Raw genomic sequence first — 25,386 nt, 5'->3', positions numbered from 1 at the left:
GAAGTTGCACCTTATAGTCCAGTGCGCCTTATTAAAGCATTCATTGAAGTTGCACCTTATAGTCCAGTGCGCCTTATACTGCAGAAAATACTGTAATCTCCTGATAGATTTACTTTCCTAATACAATTGCATACCATCCATTAAGCCTTCTGAAATGATCTTAGAAGTGAACTCGTAAGACTTCCATTTGTTCTCAAATATCACATCTCCCTTAGTGAGGCTTTGAGAAGTTCATAACCTGACATTGTGACATATGTGACATCGCAAGCATTGAAAGTGATGAGCATCCGAATTCCAACTTAAATGCATGAATTAAGAGTGAAACAAGACACAACACACACACAACAACAACCTCAGAAAAAGGTCCAGTGGCACCAGGAGACACTTCCTATATTCTTAATAAAAACACAGTATTTTATGGGGAAAACACTTGCTGGTGTATTTTGATTTATTTTTAGACTTCCCATCTCTGACCCCTTGATACCTCTACAATGAAGGTTATGGGATTGTGAAGCGCTTTGGAGGGGATTAATTGTGATTGCTATGGGAGAGTTGTGTGTTCAGGCATGCATCCTACTAAATCTCTGGAGCCTGAGATGGCAGATGGGCAGGACGGGATGACAGAGGCACAGATGACGTTCATATTTTCATGTGACGTTCTCTGTCCTCTTTCTGTGTATGTTAAAACGACTAAGTGGGACAAAGAAGCATTTGTTTCATACTCTGTCCGAAACTGAAATACCCATCTGATAAATACTTAGCCACAAAAAACACAAATAATTTGATTAGCCACAAAGTGTATTCCCTCAGTGCTGCCTTTCAGGACATCTTAAGAGGAAAAAGTTACACAACTTCTGTAGTATTTCCTGCTTGGTAAACACGTATATGAAGTGGAAAGGAAGCAGTCGAAATGTACTTATAAGGTTCAGATGTTGGGGCAAACGGGCGGCACAGTGGCCTTATGTATACATTTGCATAATATAATTTATGGCTGTGGGACACTCAGCTAAGGGAAATAAACCAGGGGGCCATTATAGCGGAAACTGATGCTATCATTTTCTGTTCTGGCTATTCCATGCCTAGGGGGCCATTTAGCTCACCATTTTGTGAGGGCTAGTTGCACCATCAACCCGCCGAGCTACGTTTTTGTTTTTTGTTTTTTGTTTCATCTTCTGTTTTTCTAGTTTGTTTTTTTTGTTTTTTTGTTTTTTGGGGGTGGCCCTTCTTAGAAACAAACCCAAACAAGCCAAAACAAAATCTATACAAGTAACAGGCAAAGAAAAGATCATCAATCAGACCAACTTTTTTGCATCATATTCAAAATTCAAAGAACAAATTCAAAGTTTATAGAATTATGGAATTTACATCAGAGAACAGCATCGCTTTCCTTATAAGTGCAGGTGTGGGTGCGCGCATGTGTGTGCGTGTATAAATGTAATTTTTAAAAATCTCTTTAGAAGACTAGATCTTTGGCCTGATATTGTGTGGTTGGATCAAATTCATTAAAAGTATAAGTGACACCTTATCTGCCATATGACTTTTTTTCAAATACTCTTACATCCTGATGAGCTGACTTGCAACTACATTCAAAAAAGTTTCATAGGGTTTTTGAAAACATGGAAAATGAGTGTGGACATTCCAGGATAACAGATAGTCATCAGTGGAAGGTCTGACAGACGGCAGAACAGTAGAAACAGGATGTGACACGTTCCTCTTTCTGTGTGCTGTTGGATGTGATCAGGTGGGGAAAACAGGGTCACAGAGAGGAGCGAAAGAAAAAGAGAGAGAGAGAGAGAGAGAGAGAGAGAGAGAGAGAGAGAGAGAGAGAGAGAGAGAGAGAGAGAGAGAGACAGAGAGAGCAACAGATGGCCTGGGGATTACTCCCTCAATCTGTAAATGCTCACACTCCATCTCTGCCCCTTTCCCCCATAATTCCACTCTTCTGCTCACTGCATTTGCTCAGTCTGACTGCACTAGTGCTGATCTAACTGTAGAGTCTGTTTCTCCGCTTTTATCAAATTATATTCCATACTATCTCCTAACCTACTTAGTTGATCAAATAGAGATAATGAAGCATGTAGTTGAGACAGTCGTTCCTGTGTTTTTATTCTATATCTTCAATACTCTCCAGAGTCATATAAAAATTTGGTTCATCACTTTGTTGCCTCTACTCTTAACTTTTTCCAGTCGAGCAGTAACACAAAAATGAGGGTCAACAGAAGCATAAATGAACAAAAGGTCCAGGGAAGCATGAAAACAGTCAATATCATTTGCATTGAGTTGGCAATACATTTGCCAATTCACAAGCACCAGCAAATTATAAAGGATCTATCAGAGAGACTTTCACTGCCACTAATATTTAGTGCTCAACTATTAATTAATCACTTGGTCTGAGGAAAAAAAAAGCACAGCTGTTAAAATACTCAGAGGTATAGGTAGATCAGCTATGAAGAAAAACTTAACTTGATATTTAGAACACCTGCCTGCCTTTAGACTTCCAACAACAACTTCCAAGATGTCATCTAATATATGAAGCATCATCATCATCATCATCTGTGCATCACGTGAGTTAGTTTAGACCAAGGCTGACTGTTACTACAAGAGCATCTTTCAAGTGCTACTCTTTGAATCTGTGAAAATGTCTGTTTCCAACATGTTCCACTGGTCACCCTGCAGTGTCAGGAAATACCACATTCTGTGCCACTAAAACGATCATGTGTCTGCATACTACACCTCTAATCCCACAGCATGAAAGGATTCATCCGAGCCACATTTCCAGTCAGCCCATCCCTAATCCACAGCGGGAGTCTCCCACACATGTTCAATTGTGAGGGCAACCACTTCTCAATTGTGCGAAGCCATCACCATGGAGATAAAACATCTCAACTAGCAATAAATAAGCAACACCATCAAGCTGAGCTTTCGGGGGAAAGAGTCACATTAGTGAATCACACAGCTTCCTTCATTCTACAACATATGGAATGCTCACTTCTTCTGCTTGCACCCACGATAACAGTAATTAATAAATGGTGATTGTGCCAGTTCTACAGAGGATTTGTACATTTAGTACAAAACTCTTCATAAATGTTAACGGTTGGTACTTTTGAGTACTGACTAGTTCAAGAGCGTCCTTTTCTAACATTTGTGTAATGATATGATCATCCAGTGTCCTATATTTGATGGTCAGGAATAAAATGATCAATTTTTAGGGAATATCCACAATAATTTTAGTGTACACACTTTATTAATCCTTGAAAGAGTTTATATAAATACCAAGGTTTTAATAGCGACGGTACTACACCTAGTCTTTAAGACTGAAAGAAATGATCATATTTTCCAAAAGTATATTTGTCTACATACAACACTGAAATTCAGGGAAGACAAGACCCTAACCTGAGACCACAAAAAAACAAGCGCTTACCTTGTTAATTATGTGGTATCAAGGCAGAGCACTCTTATGTAAAGGGTCTCTCATACCCAACAGCTGCATTCCCTTTTTTATTATTTCTCCATGAAAACATACACCAAGAACCTTGGTCCATCTACTGCTTCTCTTGCTGGGAAACAGCTGTCTCAGGAGAATCAGTTTGTACTCCATGGGGGTAGACTATTCCTAAAATTTAATTACTTGTTCCAATCCCAAAATGCCTATTTATGATTTAAGTGTCATGCAAATTCATAACTTTTTAAGGTAGGGGTAAATGATAGGCCTTTTGGTTGACACAGTTTTAAGGAGCATTGAAAAACATTCAGATCCTCCACTCTAGAGCCAATGCAACTTCAATGGATTCCTTTCCTCCATGTGTTCAATTGCTTCAACAATTTTCATGAAGCAATTTCATGAATCAGATAAATAGGCAAACAAACTCATCACTTTATAGCCTATTTGATCCAGTTAATGATGGATAAAATGCACACCTGCAGATGGCCTGGGAGTCTACATATGAACAAAAAGGAGTGTTTCAGAATCGGTATCCGCTGCTGCTGAATATCTCCATATCTGTGGGGTGACGGCTGACACTTGAACAACATTTGCCAAGGCATTTAGGAAAGTCAAGATCATGACAGGTGTTTGCTTGATTGCATAAGCATGAGGCGAGGCGTTTGAAGAAAAAGCAGTTGCACATTACTTTATGAAATTATCCATGTCTGTCTGTTATAAGAAGCAATGCCTGAAGTCTCAACTGTCTTTTGAATTTAAAATTGAAATTTCAAACACAGGATGGGGAGTGAATGCTGTCAGGTGACGTGGAATCATAAAAAAGAAGAAGAAATGCTAGCCGCAATGTGAAGCTTTCAACACCTTAAAAAATATTTACACCAAACTGCATCAAACACATTTTGTAGAATGCTGAACTATGCACATTGTATTCATGACAATACAGACATGTGTCCAGCTAGTAGCTACAAACAACATACTATTAACAATAACATAGTAAAAAGCAAAAGCAGCCAAGTAAAAGAGTGTTACGTATTTTAGTTTTGGTTGAACTCTTTCTACGTGATTCTTCAACAAGACTTCCTTCCATACAACACAATGATAACTACAGACTCAATGTCCATTCTGATTTTGTTTTTGTATTGTCATCTTAAAGTAGCTATAAATTTTCAATTTTATTTACTTTTTCTATTTATCAAAAGAACCCAAATGGATGGACATTTCCTGCTTTAATTATCACCAAAAAAAAAAGTCAACTTAACATAAAAGACTGTGATGAAATTACAGGTAACTTGGGAAATGATGATAACTAAAAGCACTGACCACACCCCACAGGGTTTATAAGCTGGGACATTATCAGCCACTCTCTGAACTGAAGAAGTCTCTTGGATGAGAGATGAAATGTCTTCACGAACTTTCTTAACGTCCAGTGGATTGACTTACACAGCTTTTGGATAACCATGACCTGGAAGACTGAGAACCTACACAGACATCTTGGGAAATGAGGCTCTGTCATTAAAGGTTGAAAAAAAATGTTGCCTCCAGCGCTGCTTCTGACATGAATCTGTAACCTTTCACCATCTCCTGGCAGCACTGGACCAGACTGCTGGGCACAGACGAGAAGTATTGCATAACATGCTTAGCTGCAGTAAATGATGCTTGAGCAGGAAGGGATTGTCCATCCATTTTTTTTTCCTACTAACTTGCCCCCACCTGATTATTCTCATGTCTTCTCAGGGGACTGGAATCTTACAAGCCAATGGCCTCTACCCGTTAACCCTTTCTTTCTTTTTTTCTTTTCGGATGTTGTTGATGATGTTTCAACACTGATGAAAGTGAAATATGTTGTAATAACATGTCTGGAAAGCAGAAAATAAACTGAATAAATAAATAAATATCTCTAAACATTTTTTTCAAATAACGTTTTGAAAGATGCTGCACAAATGAAGTCACTTATTGTAATGTTATCATCTCGACTCTTTACATTTCTGATACTTTTTTTTTTTTTTTTTGAGAATACCCTTTTTATACACTTGCTTTTCCAATATGAATAAGAATAAAAAGAAGGATTGGAGAATAGCATTCAAGAAAAATCTGAACTAGTCTAGGCATTTATTGAGTTTTATTCTGGTACAACTGCTTCAGCCTTAGTTTCAATCACATCACCATAGCATCACTAAGCTTCAGTCCCAATAAAAAACACAGATGTGTAGCGTTTTTTTATTGTTGTTTTTGTTTTTGCCATCAAATAAGCTTTTTCATCACGCATAAAACAATTGGCCTCACAGATTTCAGCACTTAGATCTATCCTGAACTGTTTTCTGCTCATGGCTACGTCTAATTTTTGAAACATCTCAGAACACTGTCTTACCACGGGTCAGAAACAGCTGGCACAGTTGGAAGGAAATCTGGAAATCAGCATTTCACTTTTTGTCCTGGCTCAGACCACAACTTCAAACAACACAACTGATGTTCATAAAACTTCAAAAGCGTTGGGGGCTTTCAAAAAATCACGACAGGAATAATGTTGCTGCTTGCCAGTTTTCATGAAAATGTGACTTCATCATGAAGTGCTTTAAAAAAAAAAAAAAAAAACTCTTTTCATAACCAAACAATACAACATACTTGTTTTCAAGTGTACTTCTAACACTCCTGTTTTCAACTGCATTAACAAATTAAAGATAAACTCAAACTCACCTCTGACGCACAGTAACGACATGGCAAGGGGACAATCCAGTAGTTGGACAGTGTTTGTAGAGCAGGCTTTAAGCGGAGATTTACTCTCTCATCGTCACATCCGTTCAGTTATATTTCACGCAGCTTTTAGGCTCCGACTCGACGTTTAAAGGTGTTCCTCTGCCGTCACGCTGGGGCAGAGAGCGGGGGCCACACCATTACCAAAACTCTCCCAACAGTTCGTCAGCCTGAAGAACGAGAGGGCATTAGAGGTACGGTGAGGGCGGAGTGGAGGCACCTGTTACTGGCGTGTGACGTGTCCAATGGTAATGCAGTACAGGGTTAGAGGGCGGGGTAAATAAATATCTGACCAATTGCTGATAGAACCAGGTTGGAAGAAGAAACACGTGACGCAGACAGATTCAACAGACACCTGTAACCTTAAGAAACCGTGAACATATTTATTTTAAATAGCTTTTGGAGAAATATTATCTGTTTTAATGTTACTTTATTTTGTAAGAATAGATTGTATTCTATATACTTCAATGAATACTTTTTCCACAGGTGTTGTATTCTTGTGAATGTGAAATATTTCATATTTTCTATGCGCAATACCTTAATTTCTTAAGTTTTATCACTTTAATTGTATTCTCTAATTAGTAATCAGTTTACTAATGCAGTATTTTCTTATTATCGATGTCTTTCTTCTTTCAAAAACGACTATTTTTATATGTTGTCATTCTAATCATTTGGACGTTCAACGAGTTTTCGGTCGGTCACGTTTAAAGAGTCCTCGTTGCAAACTTCGTTACAATAAAAAAAGCAAACACTGAATAAACAGAAGCAAAAAGGGGGGAGACACTCTATGTATACTATATACTGTAAATGAATCCCCAGCGGTTCATTCTCTATTTCCTTCTAATGATTACATGACACATCCGTCCCGTTCGGTTTATCACCGCGACCGCGATACAAACTTTAACTTTCCTCACCCTCAATGTGTCTCTTAAACATCCACGACATAAACAAGAACAACAACTTAGAAAAATAAATCAGAGCGTGATCTATTGCGAACCTTAGTCCAATGGAGGAACACCAACAGCGCCACTCTGTGTTTGTAATACGTCATTACATTGGGTCCTGACTCCTGAGTTCAGTATGTTAGGTACATAATATATGTGTATGCATGTATGTATGTATGCATGCATTTATGTGTGTATGTATGTTCCTGTGTATGTACAAATCTTTTTCCCCAAAAAAGATAGAATATCATGCAAAAGTTTGTGCATTTCCAAAATTTGATTAGAACTTTCATACAGGTGTGTGTGTGTGTGTGTGTGTGTGTGTGTGTGTGTGTGTGTGTGTGTGTGTGTGTGTGTGTGTGTGTGTGTGTGTGTGTGTGTGTGTGTGTGTGTGTGTGTGTGTGTGTGTGTGAAATCGCAGTAAAAATAAGAAGTTGACAATGCAGTAGTTGAGTACTGTAGTTGTAGGTGCAGTTCTGTTGTCATTGCGGAAGCGGAACCTTTGCTCTGCGCTCCTCTATCCCCCGGAATGTTCGGTGATGCACCAGTGATGTAACTTCAGTCCCGGTTAGGGTCAGAGATACGAGCAAAAAGTGTTAAAGAGTTTGCGAAGCAGAATTTACGTTTTGCAGTCATTTTTGTTTGTGTAAACGATGCTACGGACGCTGTGTCGTTCCGGTGGTGCTCTCCTGCAGGTAATAACGCCGCTATCACATGTTTGTTAGTGTATGCTAATTCACTCACTGAAAATTGACAGCCATGCTAAAGCCGGTGTCAGCGTGAGTGCATTTGTTCATTATCGATGCTGTAGACTCGTTCAGTCACAACATTATTTCTAAATAAACAAGAAAGGCCCTGACAAGCGTCATTCGAGGCAGGAAGTATTTAGACATAAATACGTATTAAACACAGTTGCATACAGAGTTAAACTAGCTAAATCTTAAAGACGCCGCTATTGCTATTCACTAGTGAACTGCATAGTGTTTCTTATCTGGCTTTATGTTGTGTTTTATGTCTTTTTAAGCTTGAGCCATTGCTTTTATTAAGACGCAAGCTTAATATCTGCTGTGAGTTTCAACCCTCTCTCAATAAAGGATATAAACTCAAATGCCATTGATTGTGGATTGTAAAGTGTAGTTTAAGCATAGTTTTGAAAATGTGCTTCCATGAAGCTGAAACGCTACAGTCTGCTGATTTCTTATTGTATTTGTGTGTCTCCTTAGCAAACCCAGAGGACCGTGCCGAGGTTGTGGGTCGGTCCAGGTCGGCAACGATGGGCATCCAGTCTGCCCATGAACACTGTGGTCTTGTTTGTGCCCCAACAGGAAGCCTGGGTGGTTGAGAGAATGGGACGTTTTCATCGAATCTTAGATCCGGTATCACCTTATTATTTGTGAAGAATCCTATTGTCAAACCATTATTGAAGGAATTATCAGAAGCTCAGTAACCGTTTTGTGCTTGTAGGGTTTAAACTTCCTCATACCTGTGCTGGATAGAATTCGTTATGTGCAAAGTCTCAAGGAGATTGTCATTGATGTCCCAGAGCAGTCTGCAGTATCTCTAGGTAAGGTGTCATCACAGTTTCACGTTCTCAATGTTCCAAAGCTTGCTTGTCAGATATGCAGTAGATTTTACATGAGTGAATGATGTGTTTCAGATAATGTCACTCTACAGATTGATGGCGTGCTTTACTTAAGGATCCTTGACCCCTTTAAGGTATGTTGTTAATAATTGCTATCTGATTCAGATTTTTCTTTTGCAAATTACCGGATTCTCTCCTCCACATCTGTCTTTGAGTCCCATGACTACATTCTCAAAGGGACCGCTCCGGTCGGTAGCATAGAATGCATTACCACTAAATTGAAACTCCCAAGCTTGCAAAATGAACCAAAAACACATGTTGGCGTGATGTTCCGAGGACACTTAATAAAGTTGCATACACACTGGATTTAAATATATGAGTATATTTGGAATAAAAATACTTTTTTATGCTTGTTGCATCATTTCATTTTGTCGTATTTAACCGCCACACCTTAAAGGCCAGTCAATGAAAATATTGCCTGACTTAAAACTGGTCCGTGGCGCAAAAAAGTTTGGACACCACTGACATACAGGACTGACTATCTGCGCCACTCTGTTGTGATGCTCTGATTAAAGCTACACAAATATCAGTTTTATCTCTCAACAAATTGTATTTGTTTCCAGGCCAGTTATGGTGTTGAAGATCCAGAATATGCTGTTACACAGTTGGCACAGACCACCATGCGCTCAGAATTGGGCAAACTCACACTGGACAAAGTCTTCAGAGTAATGACAAACCGCTGCTCTGTCATGCATTATTGTCTTGACTGTTTTTTTCTAAGGTCTGGTCACAACTTGTTTTGTTTTTTTTATTATAAAGGAAAGGGAGTCCCTCAATGCCAACATTGTTCACTCCATTAACCAGGCGTCTGACGACTGGGGAATTCGTTGCCTTCGCTATGAAATCAAGGATATACATGTTCCACCTCGTGTTAAAGAATCCATGCAGATGCAGGTGAGTTAATCAGAATTTCTTGCTTATTGGAATTAAGTAGAGTCTAGGCAGTTAATTTTCCTTGGGGGTCACATGAGAAAACCATGTTGTTGCCTCACAAAATTTTGTTGCATTATACCTCAATTTTACAGTCTGGATTACATAGAGAAACAAATTGTGCACTGTTTCTTTTTCTTCAGTGTCTTTTCTCTTCAAAATCACTCAAAAAATGAAGTTAGGCAGGAGTTTTGAAAATACTTAACGGCTAATTTAATGCAGTACATGAGAGATGCTGTCATAGATGCAACCCATCTTGTATTCCCAGTTTAATATTGCTAGAATAATATTTATGTAATGTATGTATGTAAAAATCCAATCAAGTAAACTCTCCCCTAATCTGACTGACACACATCCATATATTGCTGTTTTCAAATTTCATCATTATTGTGTTTTTATTATTCCACTGCAGATTCTTGATGCACAAACACATCATGTTTGAACACAACACTTTCTGTACTCCTGTACAGTAAGTGCTGGTGGAGAAAAAAGTTGTGTTGTGTCCATGCACAAAGTGGCACTACCCACTCACACAACCTTGGGTACAGTTAATCTTTAGCAGAAAACTCGACAACCTCAGACATCACTCACATCAGGCAACTGTAGCAGAAGGAAGATCAATCACAGCACACAAGCTTTTCACAATAAAACCCATTTCCTTTTTCTTTTTTTTTGCCTCAAAAGTAATGTTTTATAGCCATTATGAGTCCGGGCATACACAAGGTTTGGCTGCACTTCAGACCTAATTGTTTTGATGCTGCTCTTTCATTTGCTGTAATATTTGTAAAACTAAGCTTTTACAGATGAGGTTATGGTCACGCTAATGAGATGTGTGACTCAAATTAACAGTATTACAAATTTTTATTCACTCTAGGTGGAGGCTGAACGTAGAAAGAGAGCAACCGTACTGGAGTCTGAGGGGACAAGGGAATCGGCCATTAACGTCGCAGAGGGTCGTAAACAAGCACAGATTCTGGCATCGGAGGGTGAAAAAGAAGAGCAGATCAATAAAGCGGCTGGTGGGTGCACTTACAGATCTAGTTGAGTTGTTTTATATCCGACAGATTAATGCAGCTACTGTGCTTCAAGGACAAATGATGTTTACTTCTCTGTCTGCTGGCCTGTTGCTTTTTCATTTGAAGTGAAAAACAAAAATGAATTGCTCCTACATTTCAAACGACTTCCAATTGATGATTTTCCCTCAGGTGAGGCACAGGCAGTTATGGCCAAAGCAGAGGCAAAATCAAAAGCCATCCGTCTTTTGTCAGCAGCTCTGATGGAGCAGGTCAGGACAAGCTTTTGTTTTTTATCCAGATAACAATGATTAGAGATTTTCCAGTTCTCACCATTTTTATTGTGTATTGTTCAGAATGGAAATGCAGCAGCATCATTAACAGTGGCTGAACAGTACGTGGCTGCTTTCTCCAAACTCGCAAAAGAGTCTAACACAGTTCTTCTTCCCACCAATACCGGCGACATGAGCGGAATGGTCTCTCAGGTATTTCTTCATTGGATTTGAAAAGTTACCGGAAAGGGTCTTTGTGGTTTTTCTTTTCTCGTGTTGCAACTATAGTTTTTCAATTCCTGTTTTCTTGAACACAGGCTATGGCCATTTACGGAACATTGGCAAAGGCAACCCCAAAGTCATCACCAGAAGCAGTGGAAGAGAACAGCGTCGAACATGCAGATGAATCAGCGACTGAAGAAAACAGACATTAGCGAATGAACTTCAAGTTGAAGATGCAAGGACAAGCAGCTTAAGTTTCAGTTAATGAGCCTCCAATGCATTGCTCTGTGAGTTGACTTCAAGGATCTTCTCAAGCAGAACAGAAGGAAAAACTTTCAGAAATTCTCAGAAAAATCAATCTTTTCTAAGATGATTTTTATTCTTAAATGACTATTGCTTATTCTCAGTTATTGTCACCAGACCACAGCCAGAAAGGCTCATTCCAGTTCCTTTGAGAGGCTGACGTGGAGAAATTGAACACAAGGTTTTGAATGTGTTAGCCTCTCACCAGAAATAAATTGGGTGTTGTGCAGTGTCTGATGTATTTCTGTTAGTCATTTTTTTGTGTGCATTAGATCTTTAGAGACATAAGTTATTACATTAACCCAAATAGGACTTGCTGTTTTAGTTTTGAAGTTCACTGCTGTACTTCAACATTTTGGTGAAAAATCATAGTTTTGATCAGGTGAGCAAACTGCTCTGATTCGACTCGTTTGTCACCATCAGTAACTGCATGAGTGGAACCGGGGACTTTGAAGTGCCACATGGGATGTGAGGCTTGGAGCCTGTGAATAATGATTTGGAAATATACATATTTAAGATAATTAAGATATTATTCCTCTTCCATAACTTACAAGTATGCAAAGAAGAAAAAACATTTTCCTTTCATAGGCACCATTGATGCTGAAAAAACTAAAAAAGACTTCATTGTGGTGTTGACCTGGTCTAATGGGTGTCGAGAAGCACCACTGTTCAATATTTTTTGAGACAAAGAGGGGCTTCTTCAAATATAGTAACTCCATTGTCATGAAGAAGAAAATGTAGTTACCTAAAAATGGATATTTAAGTTGCCATTTGTGTTTTGGTTCTGAAATGTTACAGCAATATACAATAGAAAAAAGGTAAGTGTTGCACATTCACCCTTTCCACTCCTCTTTAGTTATTTTCTTCCCCTGCTTCTCCCTCTCCTCTCTCCTGTGAAGGGATTTTCTTTCCCAACTAAAGCTTCTACACAAGACAAACCCAAAAGTAGAGGCTTCAAACACCTGTGCTGCAAAACCTTGTCATGTAAGACCTACCTCGTCACTAAACACAATGTGTAATACAGTATCTAAAAAAAAGTATCTGCCCAAAGTTAAAAAAAACAAAACAATATCCTCTGATATAGAGAATTAAAATACAAGAATTAAAATACACAGATAAGATAAACTTAAAACAACAACGTTGTAAAACGAGGTAATAAAATGAACGTCTTCACGCCCAGTATTAATTGTATGCTCTTTTTGAACAGGTGCTCTTGGGCGCCCCCTGGTGGGCACGAGTAGCTCATGCATCTGATTTGTGGCAGATGAGCAGATGAACTACTTCGTTGACTGGTTTATTCTCTGATTTGGCCCCGAAAATGTTGCTGGCAATTTCTGATGTTGTCTTTAACCTTTATTATGATTCGATTGAATTTATGATGTTAACGGTCAAGTCAGTCTGGGTCAGTAACACTCAACACATTGTCTGACAGGAGGGTGTGATATTAAGCCAAAGACTTCCACAACTCCCACCAGCTCTTCAGAACTAAAGAAACCTCCTGCATGTGAGGCAAACCATCGTCAGACTTTCCCTAGAAGTCCAATTGAATACATTCAGCTGTGGATCTACCACAACCTGGATGACTGGTAATCTCTATAGAGAGTAGGTGCTGTTTATTTACAGCCGGCAGATTTTCCGAGTGAACACCCCAATGAGACTCATACTATAATAACAGTTCTTCACTTATACTGCATGTGACTGCGGGCTGCTGCATGTCTCATGTCCCAGCTCAGGATAAAAGTGAACCTCTTTAGTGTTACATAGAAAAATGTCCGACGCACACTTCCGGCTGTATGTAGGCACAGGTTCCTAGTCACCACCAGCCAACTTCACGCACTGTCCCGGCGTCCCAAATGAAGGTGAGCGTGGGGCGGCGGGGTTCTCTGGTGACTTGAGACAGGTGGTTGTACCGGTGTTGTTAACGCACACAATCACACCCACCCACTTATCGAGAGAGGACGAAAACTCGACTGCTACAAGGTCAGTGACAACAGCGAGTAGAGCTAGCCGCAGCTAACAGCGTAAACTGTCTATACTTAGGTGCTTCTTCCTTGTAATATTAGCTAATTGGTGTTACCTTTATTGCGTCGAGAGCGGCTATAATTTTAATTTATCATTTAGGACATTTTACAAATGACATTTTACAAGTATTTCCGGCTTGAACAGCAGGTGTTAGCCTCTTCATTTGACGTTATATACGCGATCTTTAAAAAAAAAAAGTGCTTGAATTATTTGCTGGTTTAAATGCACGTTGTCGCGTCTGTGCCGCTGTAGGATGAAGGGGCTCCGGCTGCTGTCCCTGCTCCTCTGGTTGTGTTCGGTGTATTATGTCGGGATCTACTTGTTCGTGGGTGGATTCCTGTTGGTGAGGTTGGAAGTGAACAGGACTAGCACCTGTGGAGATGTGCTGCAGCCCGGAGATGAGCTGCGGGACTTCTGCCACGAACAGCCGCGATTCCGCAGGGCTGTCCTCCTCATCATCGACGCGCTGAGGGTGGACTTCACCCGGTTTGACCACAACAACGTGGCGGCCCTTCCTTTTGAGAACAAGCTGCCTGTGCTGGAGGAGATGGTCTCACTCAGACCTTCTCACAGTCGCCTGTACCCTTTCCGGGCTGATCCACCCACGACCACCATGCAGAGGATTAAGGGCTTCACCACCGGCTCTTTGCCCACTTTTGTGGATGTTGGTAACAACTTTGCATCCAGTGCCATTTTGGAGGACAACCTCATCCATCAGTTTGGGAAAGCTGGTGAGCAAATACACAGATTATCCAACAGCAAACACATGCAGTGTGTGAATCTTTTCTGACTGGAATAATACCCAGATGGGATTTCATGGGGGGTGAACACTTATCAACTGTTGAGGTCATTTGGTCAGATTTTATAACCTTAAATTGGTGGGAATTTAAGGTGAAACGACTGCCCTTGATTAGAGGGCAAAATGCCAATAACTATGAAAGAAATATACAGTATTTTCCGCACTATAAAGCGCTCTGGATTATAAAGCGCACCTTCAATGAATGGCATTTTTCAAAAGAAAATTTCATACATAAAGTACATTGGATTATAAAGCACACTGGATTATATTGTGCACTTGATTATAAAATTTATCTGAGAACTCATCTTCAATGAATGGTGCATTTTAAAACTTTTTTTTCCATATATAAGGCACATTGGATTATAAGAAATTGAGAAAATTAAAGGCTTTTAGGTGCGCCTTATAGTGCGGAAAATACTGCAATAACCAATAAAAATCAACTTAAAGCGAGGCAGTAAACTCAGCACCCTCATCCGCATCCCAAAATCCATCAACTTTAAAATGTGTTTGAATAAAATAACCACAATGTCTGAATGTGCGGGTTCCCCTACAGGCAAACGAGTGGTGTTCATGGGTGATGACACTTGGGAGAGTCTTTTTCCGAAGAGGTTCCATCGTTCTCTGCCCTTCCCTTCTTTCAATGTCAAGGATCTACACACTGTAGACAATGGGATCCTGCAGCACCTCTACACAACTAGTATGTATTTTTATTTTTATTTTGTATTTTTCTTTGCGTTAAATGCATGTGAAGCCGAGTCACACAAGTGGACACACGGATCTATTTTGTGCTCCTTTTATGTTGTACTTGTGCTTCATGACTCTTGTCTGTTACTTGCTGTTGGTTTTGACAGTGGTGGGGGATGACTGGGATGTCCTAGTTGCCCATTTCCTCGGAGTGGATCACTGTGGTCATAGATTTGGCCCCGACCACCCGGCCATGGCCGACAAGCTCACCCAGATGGATGGAGTCATCAGGTCAGACAAGAGCACGTCTGATAAGATCATTTCTCATAGGATCCGCTAGCTGCAGGCATCATGTCCTGTTACAGCATATACAACCATGTATGTGATATCAGTTAGAAATACTGCTGATTGTAAGATCCACTGAGAATCAGGAAAAGATTTTAAAACAACAATGTACAGTACCAAGTGATTGCGAAGGGGTACTTACTACTTATTAAAGTCTTCTGCTTTAATTAATTACTGTATGTGTGTGTGTGTGTATATATATATATATATATAATATTATCGTTTTCCTCCAGATCAGTCATTGATCGTCTGCAAAATGACACGCTCTTGGTGGTGATGGGAGATCATGGGATGACAGACAGCGGGGATCATGGTGGAGAAAGTCAGAAGGAGACCGATGCAGCGCTCTTCCTCTACAGTCCTTCCCGTCTTTTTTCTCCACAGCCATCCCAGGTTACTAAGGTTTACAGACTTTTAAATAGTCACTTTTAACATGTGATGATTGAAAATAGTCAGAGTAGTTTCAGGTGTAAAAGCTCCTACCCAGTAAACATAAAGTATATAAGTATATTACTTAAGACTTCTTCCTTCGTTTTTTCTTTATTAGCTATGCACTAATTTATGATACATACGCTGGTATTCACCAAAGTCATACATAATCTGAAAAACCCCTAACCTCTAACAATTAACAGTTAGCAATTAAGGTGTTTCTGTCAATTTGTTTTAATATTTAAATATTCTGCTGTTATGAAAAATAGGTGTATATAATCAGAACTGCTGTATTTGTGTTGACACAGTTACGAAGTTACCCCCCCCCCCCTCCAAGAGACCCTTTCAATTGTCAGGAGTTAATTATTCAATTCAGGCAGGTGAATACTACCCCTATTCAGATAAAAGTCAAGACACTTTGTAAAACATTTACAAAACAGAATATGATACATTCCAAATAATTTTGACATTCAATCCTTTATCAGTGTTAGTTGAGATACAAAGGTATTATAGAACAGTAACAATGATGATAATAATGATAACAATGATGATGATGATAATGTTAACAACTAGAAAATAGCCTTTCCTGATGAAAGTGGATGTCCTCTGCTGAACTGGGTTTGTAAATCTAAGCTGAAGGAAATGGCCGAAATGTTCAAAATAAGACAAAATTCATTGCAGTTGATCGCAGAAAAACCTAAACATAAATCTGACGCAGTGGAAGCTGAAGTCCAAAAGATGAAGTGACTTCTTCTTCTTCTTTTCCTTTCGGCTTTTCCCTTCAGGGGTCGCCACAGCGAATCAATTTCCTCCATCTAGCCCTGTCCTTTGAATCCTCTTCTCTCACACCAACTACCTTCATGCCCTCCCTCATTACATCCATAAACCTCCTCTTTGGTCTTCCTCTAGGCCTCCTGCCTGGCAGTTCAAAACTCAGCATCCTTCTACCAATATATTCACTATCTCTCCTCTGGACATGTCCAAACCATCTCAGTCTGGCCTCTCTGACTTTATGTCCAAAAAGATGAAGTGACTGATTGTTTAAAATGTGTCATTATATCATTTGGCAGCTGAAAGTCCTGATAGCAGTAATTTAAGTAGATTATTCAGTAAGTAAGAAGTGATATAGAATCATTAAAGTAGCAGTAAACACTAAACGCTCAAGTAATATTATTATTATTATTATTATTAACAACAAATGTGGTAGAAATAGTAAAGACTGCAAATGATTCCCTCAATATTACACAGAAAATGAATAAACACTAACAGAACAATGTGAGCAGAGGAAAGGAGGGGATAAAGATAAATAATGAAGAAGACAAAAGGGAAGAAATAGAGAAATTTAAAGTGATTAGTGGAAGACTAGCTCGCTAAATTTAGCCTCATAACAATCCACCAATTAGAACAGAGCAGCTAGCTGATTGGATCTAATCAGCTAATGAACATCATCAGTTTAGCTGCTCGTTCACTGAGACACAGAGAGACCAAAGAGAGGTTAAGTTTCAATAACAGCGATAACGACAGAGACCTGAACTGACAAAAGCAGCTGCAATGTAATCCACCAATCAGAAACCGCATCAGTCGATTAGTATTAAGTAGCATTAAGTGTGTAAAACAAAAGAGTCTGATTGAACTGGTGTTTAGTCGACAAATGAACGGTTTATTTTTAGTTTTTCCAAAACTATGAGGACAGTTAATTGAGTTAGCTACAATACAAAATTAGCAAACAACAAAAATCTGTATCTATCATTATTTTTTATTTTTTTTTAAATAATTTAATTTGGTCATTGAGTATTAGCATTAGCAAACAATGCAAACCTTAGCTAATCATATTTGGCCTTGACATAAACCAAAGTGTTACTGGCTATGCTTAGCAGATGTGTTAATCTTCATTTTAAGGACAGTGACAAATAATTTACAATTTAAGTTTGTTTGGGGTTTTGTTTTTAGCAGTGGTAGAAAAAGAAAAGACTATATTTAGTTACTACTAAATATAGTCTTTCTTTTTTTGAAAATTAGTGTTAGAAAAAGGAAGGACTATATTTAGTCGCTACTAAATATAGTTCATACAATCAAATCCTGTCAAAACTCAACAAAAGAACAACTCAGCAGGTTGACTCGTGAAGTGGGTCATGCTGATCAGCAGCATTAGCATACAAGAGATTAGTGACGTTATATTAACAAAAATGGACAAATCTGCCAATAAACCACTTCATTAAATGTCACTGCAGAGCTGGGTTTGAAATAATTTAGTGTTTTCTTTCAAATCATTTAGAAAAATGTGGGGGCTATTCCCTTAAAAAATCCTGAGGTAGTCAGTGATCGATGTAGTACACAGGAAGTAACTATAAGCAGTTATTATGATAATATGTCAATAGAAAATTCACGTACAAATTCTTATGCTTTAAAACAACTTTGATACTACGTTCAATAATTTCTGACAACAGCGGTTGATGAGAGACTGATTGTCGAGGTTGAGAAATATCAGACGGTGTTTTCTTGTGGTCGATGTATAACAACGCTTTCTACTGGTGTACAGAAGTGTCTTTTGATTCATATCATAGGATGCGCCCTGGCACTGCGGTGGACTGTGTTTTGGATAAGGATTAATTTCACAAATAGGTCAATAGGGTGATAATCTAACACGCTGCTCCTTTATTTTCCCTTGTTCGTAGAGTGAACCGAACGTGGTGCCTCAGACTGACCTGGTGCCCACCTTGGCTCTGCTGCTGGGAGTTCCCATCCCATACAGCAACTTAGGACAGGTTCTCTTGCCTTTATTCCCCTCACATGGACACACAGTAGGTGCAGTTGGAAGTCTCAGCCAGCTGGAGGCGCTATGGATCAATGCAAAGCAGGTACTATTCTCAGGCAGCCGTTGCTCCATATCCTGGAGCATGTTCAGTCATTTTTATGTATTTAATTTCTGCTCATTCTGTTTCTAAAGGTCAACCGTTTCCTAGAGACTTACTCTGGCATCGCCAAAGACATCCCACCAGAGAGCCTGTCTCAACTAAAGGATGAATTCTCCCGCCTCTCCTCTGAATACCTTACCACGGTTGGAGGGACTCAAACACCCTCGCCACAGCTGGCCACCTCCCTGCAGGTCTACCTCGCCTCTGTCAGAGACACCTGCCGAGCCACCTGGGCAAAATTCAACCCACTCAAGATGGCAGCTGGTTTAACCATACTCGCATTTGCTTGCTTGACGTGCTTTACTCTTTCTGAGCTGTCTCGTTTGATGATCAGGGAGAATGTTTCGGTATTAAAGACCCCGATTATCACAGCTCTGATGGTGGGTGTCTGTGTGGCTGCTGTTCAGCTCCTCGCACAGGGCTACGTTGAAGTGTCTTGGTGCCTGGCAGCTGCTACCCTGAGCTCAGAGCTTAGTTTTCTCTGGAGGACTTGTCAGTCTAGAGCTATCACTGCAGCAAAAAACGGATCTGAAGCTCTAAAGTGTGCTAGCTGGCTGACCCCAAGCTGCCTGCTTGTTCCTCATCTCTTGGTGACGTTACTCCGCTGTGCATCCCTGCTCTCAGATAGCTATGTTATTGCAGAAGGCCGTGCAGTGACCTTTCTGGTGTTGTCTCTGGCCATCTGTATTCCCATCCGTCTCAACTGGGATGGCCTGCTCTCACCTCCCATCCATGACCCTCTGAAAGCTGCAGGGCTCCTGCCTTCTTCAACTCTGTCCCCATCAGCTGTGAGAAAAGAAAGCTGCACCCTTCTCGCTTGCTTAGGGCTTCTGGTTGGCAGCGTCTATCTCTCCCTCTCTTTCCACGGCTGCCGGGAAGAACAAGGCTCCTGCCAGTCGTCGCCGTTCCTCACACCTCTTGCCAGACTGCAGGACAACCAGCTAAGGAACCTCCATTATGTCCTGTCTGTCTGCTCCCTGGGATTGTGGACATATCTACTCAGATGTTGTCTCCGTCACTATGGTAACCTCAACTCCTCAGGGGGGACGGTGTTCACGGCACGATGTATTCTACCAATGCTCTCGGTCTGCCTGGGGCTCTTCTGGGCTGTTAGCGCCACTCCGGAAGACAGCTTCCGAAATCTGGCTGAACTGATCAGCCTGGCCCAGCTGGTTCTCCCAAGGAGTGCCTTCTTTCTGCTTGGGCTGGGGCTACTCCTGATCTGGATAGACCCTCTCACTGTGTTTGTGAAGATAACTATAGCCAGAGGTTCATCGCTACCCCCGCCCCGCTACCGAGCGAGCACCGGCATCAGTCCCCAAGCCGAGCTGCGCCACCTCATCCCCCAGATTTACCAGCGCATGCGTCATTCCCTGGATGATGGAGAGCTCAACAAAGACAACGAGGTGGGCAGCAGACCCGCCGTGGAGGCTTACGGCCTCGGAACCGTCTACTCTGCTCCTTTGCTGCTGTTTTGTGGCATGCTGGGAACCGGGCTGTTGCTATTGCACCCAGAGGGCATGGCGCTGTCTTTCCTCCTGATGCTGCTTCAAATGGGAGCTCTGTTACATATTCATGCCTCCTCCACTACCCTCAGTAGCCTGAATGGAACACAATCTGGTGAGATGCTCAGAATCTTTTCTTGTGTGTTTTTGTCTCCTTTATGACATCATCTATCTCATCTGCCTCTAATTGTTTCCCTAAGGTGGTTTTAATGTGCCGTGGATTCCAGTAGTGCTGTGGTCTCTGGCTGCCACTCAGTTCTTCCATGCTACAGGTCACCTCCCTACCTTCCCCTCCATCCAATGGAATGCTGCATTTGTGGGATTCCCACATGGACACACAAGCAATATACTCCCCGCCTCACTGGTTACCCTCAACACTTTTGCCTCACACATCTTGTTTGCAGGTAGCTATTAAGACAGAAGCAATACATGGATTAGAGGGTTTATTGGTACTAAAAAAATGATGATCCTTTAGGGAATTAGGCTTTTGCATCTAGAAAAGTCATATGATTCAAATACGAGATAATTGAAATGTGACTAGGTTCTAATGGTGTATAGTACTGAATACTGTTGGCCACTTCATGTTTTACCAAATAATGCTACTCTACATTGGTTAACAATAATAATTCAGTTCTAAAGTCATAAATACTATGAACATCATTAAGTACAACCATCATGAAGATTTTTTTTTTTTTTTTTACAATATACAGTGTATATATTTTAGATTAAGTCAAGAATGAGCATTTTCACACTCTGTCAGAGGGATGGAATAATCCACAAGATGTACAGGTCTTGGTGTAAGGCTGCAGTTATGACCTGTCAAAAATACGGTCCTGTTAATGTTCAGAATCTGAAAAGGGAAATGAGCATCTGTGTTGTCTGTCTGTCTGTCTGTCTGTCTGTCTGTCTGTCTGCAGTAGGTCAGTCTGACGAATGGTCATTTGAGGACACACAGTTTCATACAGTACAGCTAAATGAAGCCTCGGTGAATCTCGTAATGCCTACTTGAGTTCAACTTTGTTGATAAAGCACCAAAAATCTCAGTGCCTTTGCCTTAAGGCCTTTGTCATTTATTAGTGTTTGTTTTCAAAAGTGAAATACAAACAAAGCGATATTAAGCATGGGAAATATTTAAAATGAATAGAATTGATCAAAAAAATGAAGAAGTAAACTGATTTGTGTTTGTGTCCATGTGTCCGTCGCCCCCAGTGGGTTGTCCATTACTACTGTTCTGGCCACTGGTGTGTGAAGTGCGTGGCAGCAGTGGAAGAGTTTGTGGGGAAGAAGGAGAGGATGCTGTGATGGAGATGAGACTGAGAGAAAACCCTCAGCAGTTCAGCTCTGCTCTACTTCAGCTCTCAACACGCTACCTCTTCATTATGGGAGCACAGGTACGACCACGAAGTGTTATTATTGAGGTTGTAAAAATTCAAATATAGAGGTGAATTATGTTTTACAAGTGACCTTTAGTGTTTTTATTCATATTAATGCAATGCTTGGAAGCTATGAAATTGGACTAAGTCCCCCTTTATTGTAATATTCATATTTTTTTCCTGTTTATTTCTCCGTTCAATATCTTTCAGTATCGTGTTTCTTCAGTGTGTATCTGTGCATCTGTTCCCAGGTCTTTGCTTCCGTTTGTGCAGCTGCTATCCTCAGGAGACACCTAATGGTGTGGAAGGTTTTCGCACCCAAGTAAGTGGCTGAATGGATTTTCCAGCTCACATAACCCCACAAAAAGTAAAGGCTTTTTGAGGTTTGCTATCACCTACTCTACCTAGACCGTTCAGTTAATGCACATAAAAGAAGGTATGCATTTCTGTAGATGGTCATTATTAAGATATTTATGGATATTTAAATTTCCTTCCATTTTCTTTTCCTTATCTTTTGTCCGGTCGCATTGGCAGCTTGCTACTTTGTGTTTTCTATTGCTTTCCCAAGCAGTGCTTCTCAGCTCCTCCTGGGGAATCTTGCGGCGTTCAAGGGTTAGATAAGATCTGATGTCCCTCTAGTGAATTACTGGTCTACATCAGGTCTGCTTCCAGTTGGACATGCTCAGAAACCCCATAAAAGAAAGTGGTTAGGAGGCGTTCTGATTTCTAGTCTGAACCACTTCAGCTGACTGTTCGACTAGGAGTAGTGATATTTCATGTCAACACATCCACATTGTCTCAACTATAACTAACAGGATTGGAGATAGGACTCGTCCATCTGTGTCCAGCGCTGACTGAAAACATAAAATGACCACATTTTTATATCCGCTTGAAATTTGATATTAAAATTTGTGTTTTGCTGCATGGAATTATGAAATTGAAATGTACTGTATTAAATCTTTAAAAAAATCATGATAGTATCTCTTAAAGAGTACTCAGCCCCAAGCAAATAAATTATTGCGTGAATACATTTAGATAGTGTTGAAATTAATTTACATCAAATTCACTGAATGGGTTGTAACTGCTAGTCACACATATGATATCGAAGAATGCTTGTAGCAACTGGATGTGAGTGGAACCATGCATATAATGACTTTGTTATAGATTTCTTTCTCAATTCTTCATAGATTTTTTTTTCAGCTGATAATTTAAATATGTTAAGGATTGTTACACAGCCCTCCAAGTGTGACGTTAATGTGCAGATCCACCGGTATTTAAGCCATTGGAGACGATGGTATTATATTTTAACTTTTTGATAGTTTCAGGTTTGAAAAAGCCAGACAATTGTCATTTTAAGGGTTATCTGTCAGTCATCATGACAGAAGTCTGTCTTCTCCTTCCAGGTTAATGTTTGAGGCCTCGGGGTTCCTGGTGAGCAGCTTTTCCGTGCTGATCGGGGTCATGCTGGTGCTTAGAGTAGATGTGGCTGTGGGCCGCTGGTTCAAGAGACTTGTTCCAGATGCATCGAGGTAGCAACAGCGCCACTGCTACTGCCGCCACCGCTGCTGCTACGTTTTAGGCCACTATGCTGTGAAGAAAATGGAGCTGATGGCCATGATGAAATTTTTATATGAACCTCTTGCCAAAACAAAAATCCATCTGTGTCTAGCATAAGGATCTCAACATGCAAGCCACCTGTGGTTACTTCTTACTGCAACTGTGTCGAGGGCAATGTTGTGCATTGCTGACAGCCACAGCCAGAGGGATCAGATCTCTGAGTGTCTGGACTGGTACTGAGGTTTATTTTTAAAGCATGGAGGTGACTTACTTGAACACCACCTCACTCGCCTGGTGAAGTCGAAGGCTTCAGGGATTAAGAGTTGTCTGAGAAGCAGCGTCTGAATGTTTCTGTTATTTTCTAACTTACAGTATGGATAGAGCCTTCAACTCACCAAGGCAGTCTAGAAGCTGATTTATAGAACACCATCACCAAAAACGTCCAGTAAATGGTTAACATAACCGTCACAGGTAAATCTGCATAAATCTGCCTTTTACTTTCCACAGTGGTTATTTTTTAACTGTAATTTTAATGTTTGAGCAAAACTGATAGTGAAATATCCACTTCAACCATTGTAATTTACATTGGTAAAGATGAGCAAATGTCAGTCTACCACCTGATGTGTGCAACTAAGTTTCAAGTGAAATCCATCCAAGTGCATTACAACATTCCATCTAAGGGACTGTTGAAAAAAATGTTTCCTATTTTATATACAGTATTTTCATGTTTTGAAAATGTTGGTAAAACCAGCACATTTGATTATTGCCAGTTTTATTTTTAATACACTTTTGTAGGTATTTAATCTCTGTGGGTTTTTTAGTTGATTCAATTTGAGACATCATTGATGGTTTGGGTTCCTAACGCTAATTCGGGTTGTTTTAATCCCTGATTTATTTCTTTAATCTCAAACAACACTTTCTTCTTTGACATCTCCAGAATAGGAACCTAGGTCTATGACGTCAGTAATTTTGGCGGGGACATTAAATTTATGACATCCAGAAAAGCTGTAAATTTATTTCTGCAAGATGATTGAGTCAGTGTCCAGGGGAAGATCTGTTGCTGTTCTACATCTGCAGCCAGCAACTGAATCTCATTATCTAACACATACTACAGAAGGGGTGTTGAGATTGGTTGAATTAGCTACAAAGCTAAAGCGAGGTGTTTCTCAGACTGTTTTTCCATAAACTCAAAAAATGGTTCGACTGGGTTGAATGATGACGGTTCACTTTTGTTTTCCTTTTCTAAAATGTAACAAATTAATAAAGATGATTTTACATATTGAGAAAAATAATAAAAGTTGTTTTTCTTTTACTTGCCATATCAATGTCATGATAATTTTCATATAAGGATGTTAAATATCCAGATTTCCTCTCATTTATTCAAAAAAAAAAATTTTTTTTCCATGTCAAACATTTTCCATGTTATTAATGTAGTGCAAATTATTTATATCGTTGATAAAAGTATTATTTACATTTTTGTTTATCGATTTGAGAACTTGATGGAGGATATGGTGCTGCCATAAGTTTTTTACGACCTATCGGTCAGTGCAATTCATTCATTATTCACCTGGTCTTTCTACACTTCCAGTTCCCATAACTCTGGCATTTGTCAAATATCTCACTTGTAGAAGAAGACAACAGAAAATCTTCTATTCAAGATGTTTGTTCTTCCTACAGCTCCCAATATAGGGCATAGCGTAAGCAGTGTATCTTCTAACAAATATTAAGTTTAGAAAAACAGGGAAATACTTAACCTCAAGGAAAAATGTTAGGTGGTCATCCCAGTGGCTACTTCTCATTGTCCCCCCTTTTAGTGGTAAAGTCCACTATTGACCACAGAGAAACAAATTTATGCAATTGTTAGTTTGTTTTTTTTTCACCAGGGTCTGTGGTTCAGGTTTGTTGGTCTGTCTTAGAAGGATCTTACAAAAGGCTATGAATATATTTTAATGATCTGTTTTTTGGATATGAAGTTTATAGATAAAAGAACAATCCATTAGGATTTGGTGCCAATCCTGATAATTTCAGGCCCCGTGGCGTTGGTCTGGGAGATGAGTGAAGAAGAGTTGCACTTTCAGTTCTCTAACCAGGAGAGGGGACTTAGCCCCATTACAGATTTGCCCAGAAAAATGATCTGTGTCACATCAAGTCCATGTGAACTTCACAGTGAATCAACTTGTCTAATGGAATTTTGTGGTTTTTGGAGGGTTATCTAGGTTCTAATGAAATCAAGTCAAT

At 39.9% G+C, this 25,386-nt stretch overlaps 3 protein-coding genes across 7 annotated transcripts in view; 2 read left to right on the top strand and 1 right to left on the bottom strand.

The window, feature by feature from the left end:
- LOC137608006 (protein unc-13 homolog B-like) overlaps nucleotides 1–6,379 on the bottom strand; it is a 56,064-nt gene extending 49,685 nt beyond the window's left edge. For all 4 annotated transcript variants that reach the window (XM_068333966.1, XM_068333965.1, XM_068333967.1 and 1 more), the window contains exon 1: nucleotides 6,137–6,379. In XM_068333966.1, the coding sequence (XP_068190067.1) occupies nucleotides 6,137–6,158 (22 nt within the window). In that variant the 5' untranslated portion in view covers nucleotides 6,159–6,379. The remainder of the gene's footprint in view (nucleotides 1–6,136) is intronic.
- Nucleotides 6,380–7,682: 1,303 nt separating this feature from the next.
- stoml2 (stomatin (EPB72)-like 2) lies at nucleotides 7,683–11,753 on the top strand. Its single transcript, XM_068335148.1, has 10 exons — nucleotides 7,683–7,832; nucleotides 8,361–8,513; nucleotides 8,602–8,701; nucleotides 8,795–8,853; nucleotides 9,343–9,444; nucleotides 9,539–9,673; nucleotides 10,584–10,728; nucleotides 10,915–10,994; nucleotides 11,079–11,207; nucleotides 11,312–11,753. The coding sequence occupies exons 1-10, from the start codon at nucleotides 7,791–7,793 to the stop codon at nucleotides 11,426–11,428; spliced, it is 1,062 nt and encodes a 353-aa protein (XP_068191249.1). The 5' UTR covers nucleotides 7,683–7,790; the 3' UTR covers nucleotides 11,429–11,753.
- A 1,571-nt stretch (nucleotides 11,754–13,324) lies between these two features.
- Nucleotides 13,325–24,418, top strand: pigo (phosphatidylinositol glycan anchor biosynthesis, class O). Of its 2 annotated transcripts, none has more exons than XM_068334737.1 (11): nucleotides 13,325–13,499; nucleotides 13,794–14,272; nucleotides 14,894–15,037; nucleotides 15,192–15,315; nucleotides 15,603–15,762; nucleotides 18,474–18,656; nucleotides 18,746–20,333; nucleotides 20,419–20,622; nucleotides 21,428–21,609; nucleotides 21,843–21,913; nucleotides 22,995–24,418. In XM_068334737.1, exons 2-11 carry the CDS (start codon nucleotides 13,795–13,797, stop codon nucleotides 23,122–23,124), a joined length of 3,264 nt encoding a protein of 1,087 aa, XP_068190838.1. In that variant the 5' UTR covers nucleotides 13,325–13,499; nucleotide 13,794; the 3' UTR covers nucleotides 23,125–24,418. The 2 variants fall into 2 exon arrangements, with proteins under 2 accessions (XP_068190838.1, XP_068190837.1); XM_068334736.1 differs by having other exon boundaries at nucleotides 15,603–15,771.
- Nucleotides 24,419–25,386: the final 968 nt, after the last annotated feature.

Source organism: Antennarius striatus, chromosome 15, assembly GCF_040054535.1.
Source record: "Antennarius striatus isolate MH-2024 chromosome 15, ASM4005453v1, whole genome shotgun sequence".
In the NCBI taxonomy this organism is placed as follows: Eukaryota; Metazoa; Chordata; class Actinopteri; order Lophiiformes; family Antennariidae; genus Antennarius; species Antennarius striatus.
This window is presented reverse-complemented; position numbering and strand designations above follow the sequence as displayed.

Bases quoted from the DNA above. Each gene is read 5' to 3' on its own strand.
- stoml2 (XM_068335148.1), top strand. From the start codon at position 7,791: ATGCTACGGACGCTGTGTCGTTCCGGTGGTGCTCTCCTGCAG. The intron at 9,674-10,583 runs GTGAGTTAATCA...TATTCACTCTAG, and splicing joins AAGAATCCATGCAGATGCAG to GTGGAGGCTGAACGTAGAAA. The intron at 10,729-10,914 runs GTGGGTGCACTT...ATTTTCCCTCAG, and splicing joins GCAGATCAATAAAGCGGCTG to GTGAGGCACAGGCAGTTATG.
- pigo (XM_068334736.1), top strand. From the start codon at position 13,795: ATGAAGGGGCTCCGGCTGCTGTCCCTGCTCCTCTGGTTGTGTTCGGTG. The intron at 15,772-18,473 runs GTTTACAGACTT...CCTTGTTCGTAG, and splicing joins AGCCATCCCAGGTTACTAAG to AGTGAACCGAACGTGGTGCC. The intron at 20,623-21,427 runs GTAGCTATTAAG...CGTCGCCCCCAG, and splicing joins CTCACACATCTTGTTTGCAG to TGGGTTGTCCATTACTACTG.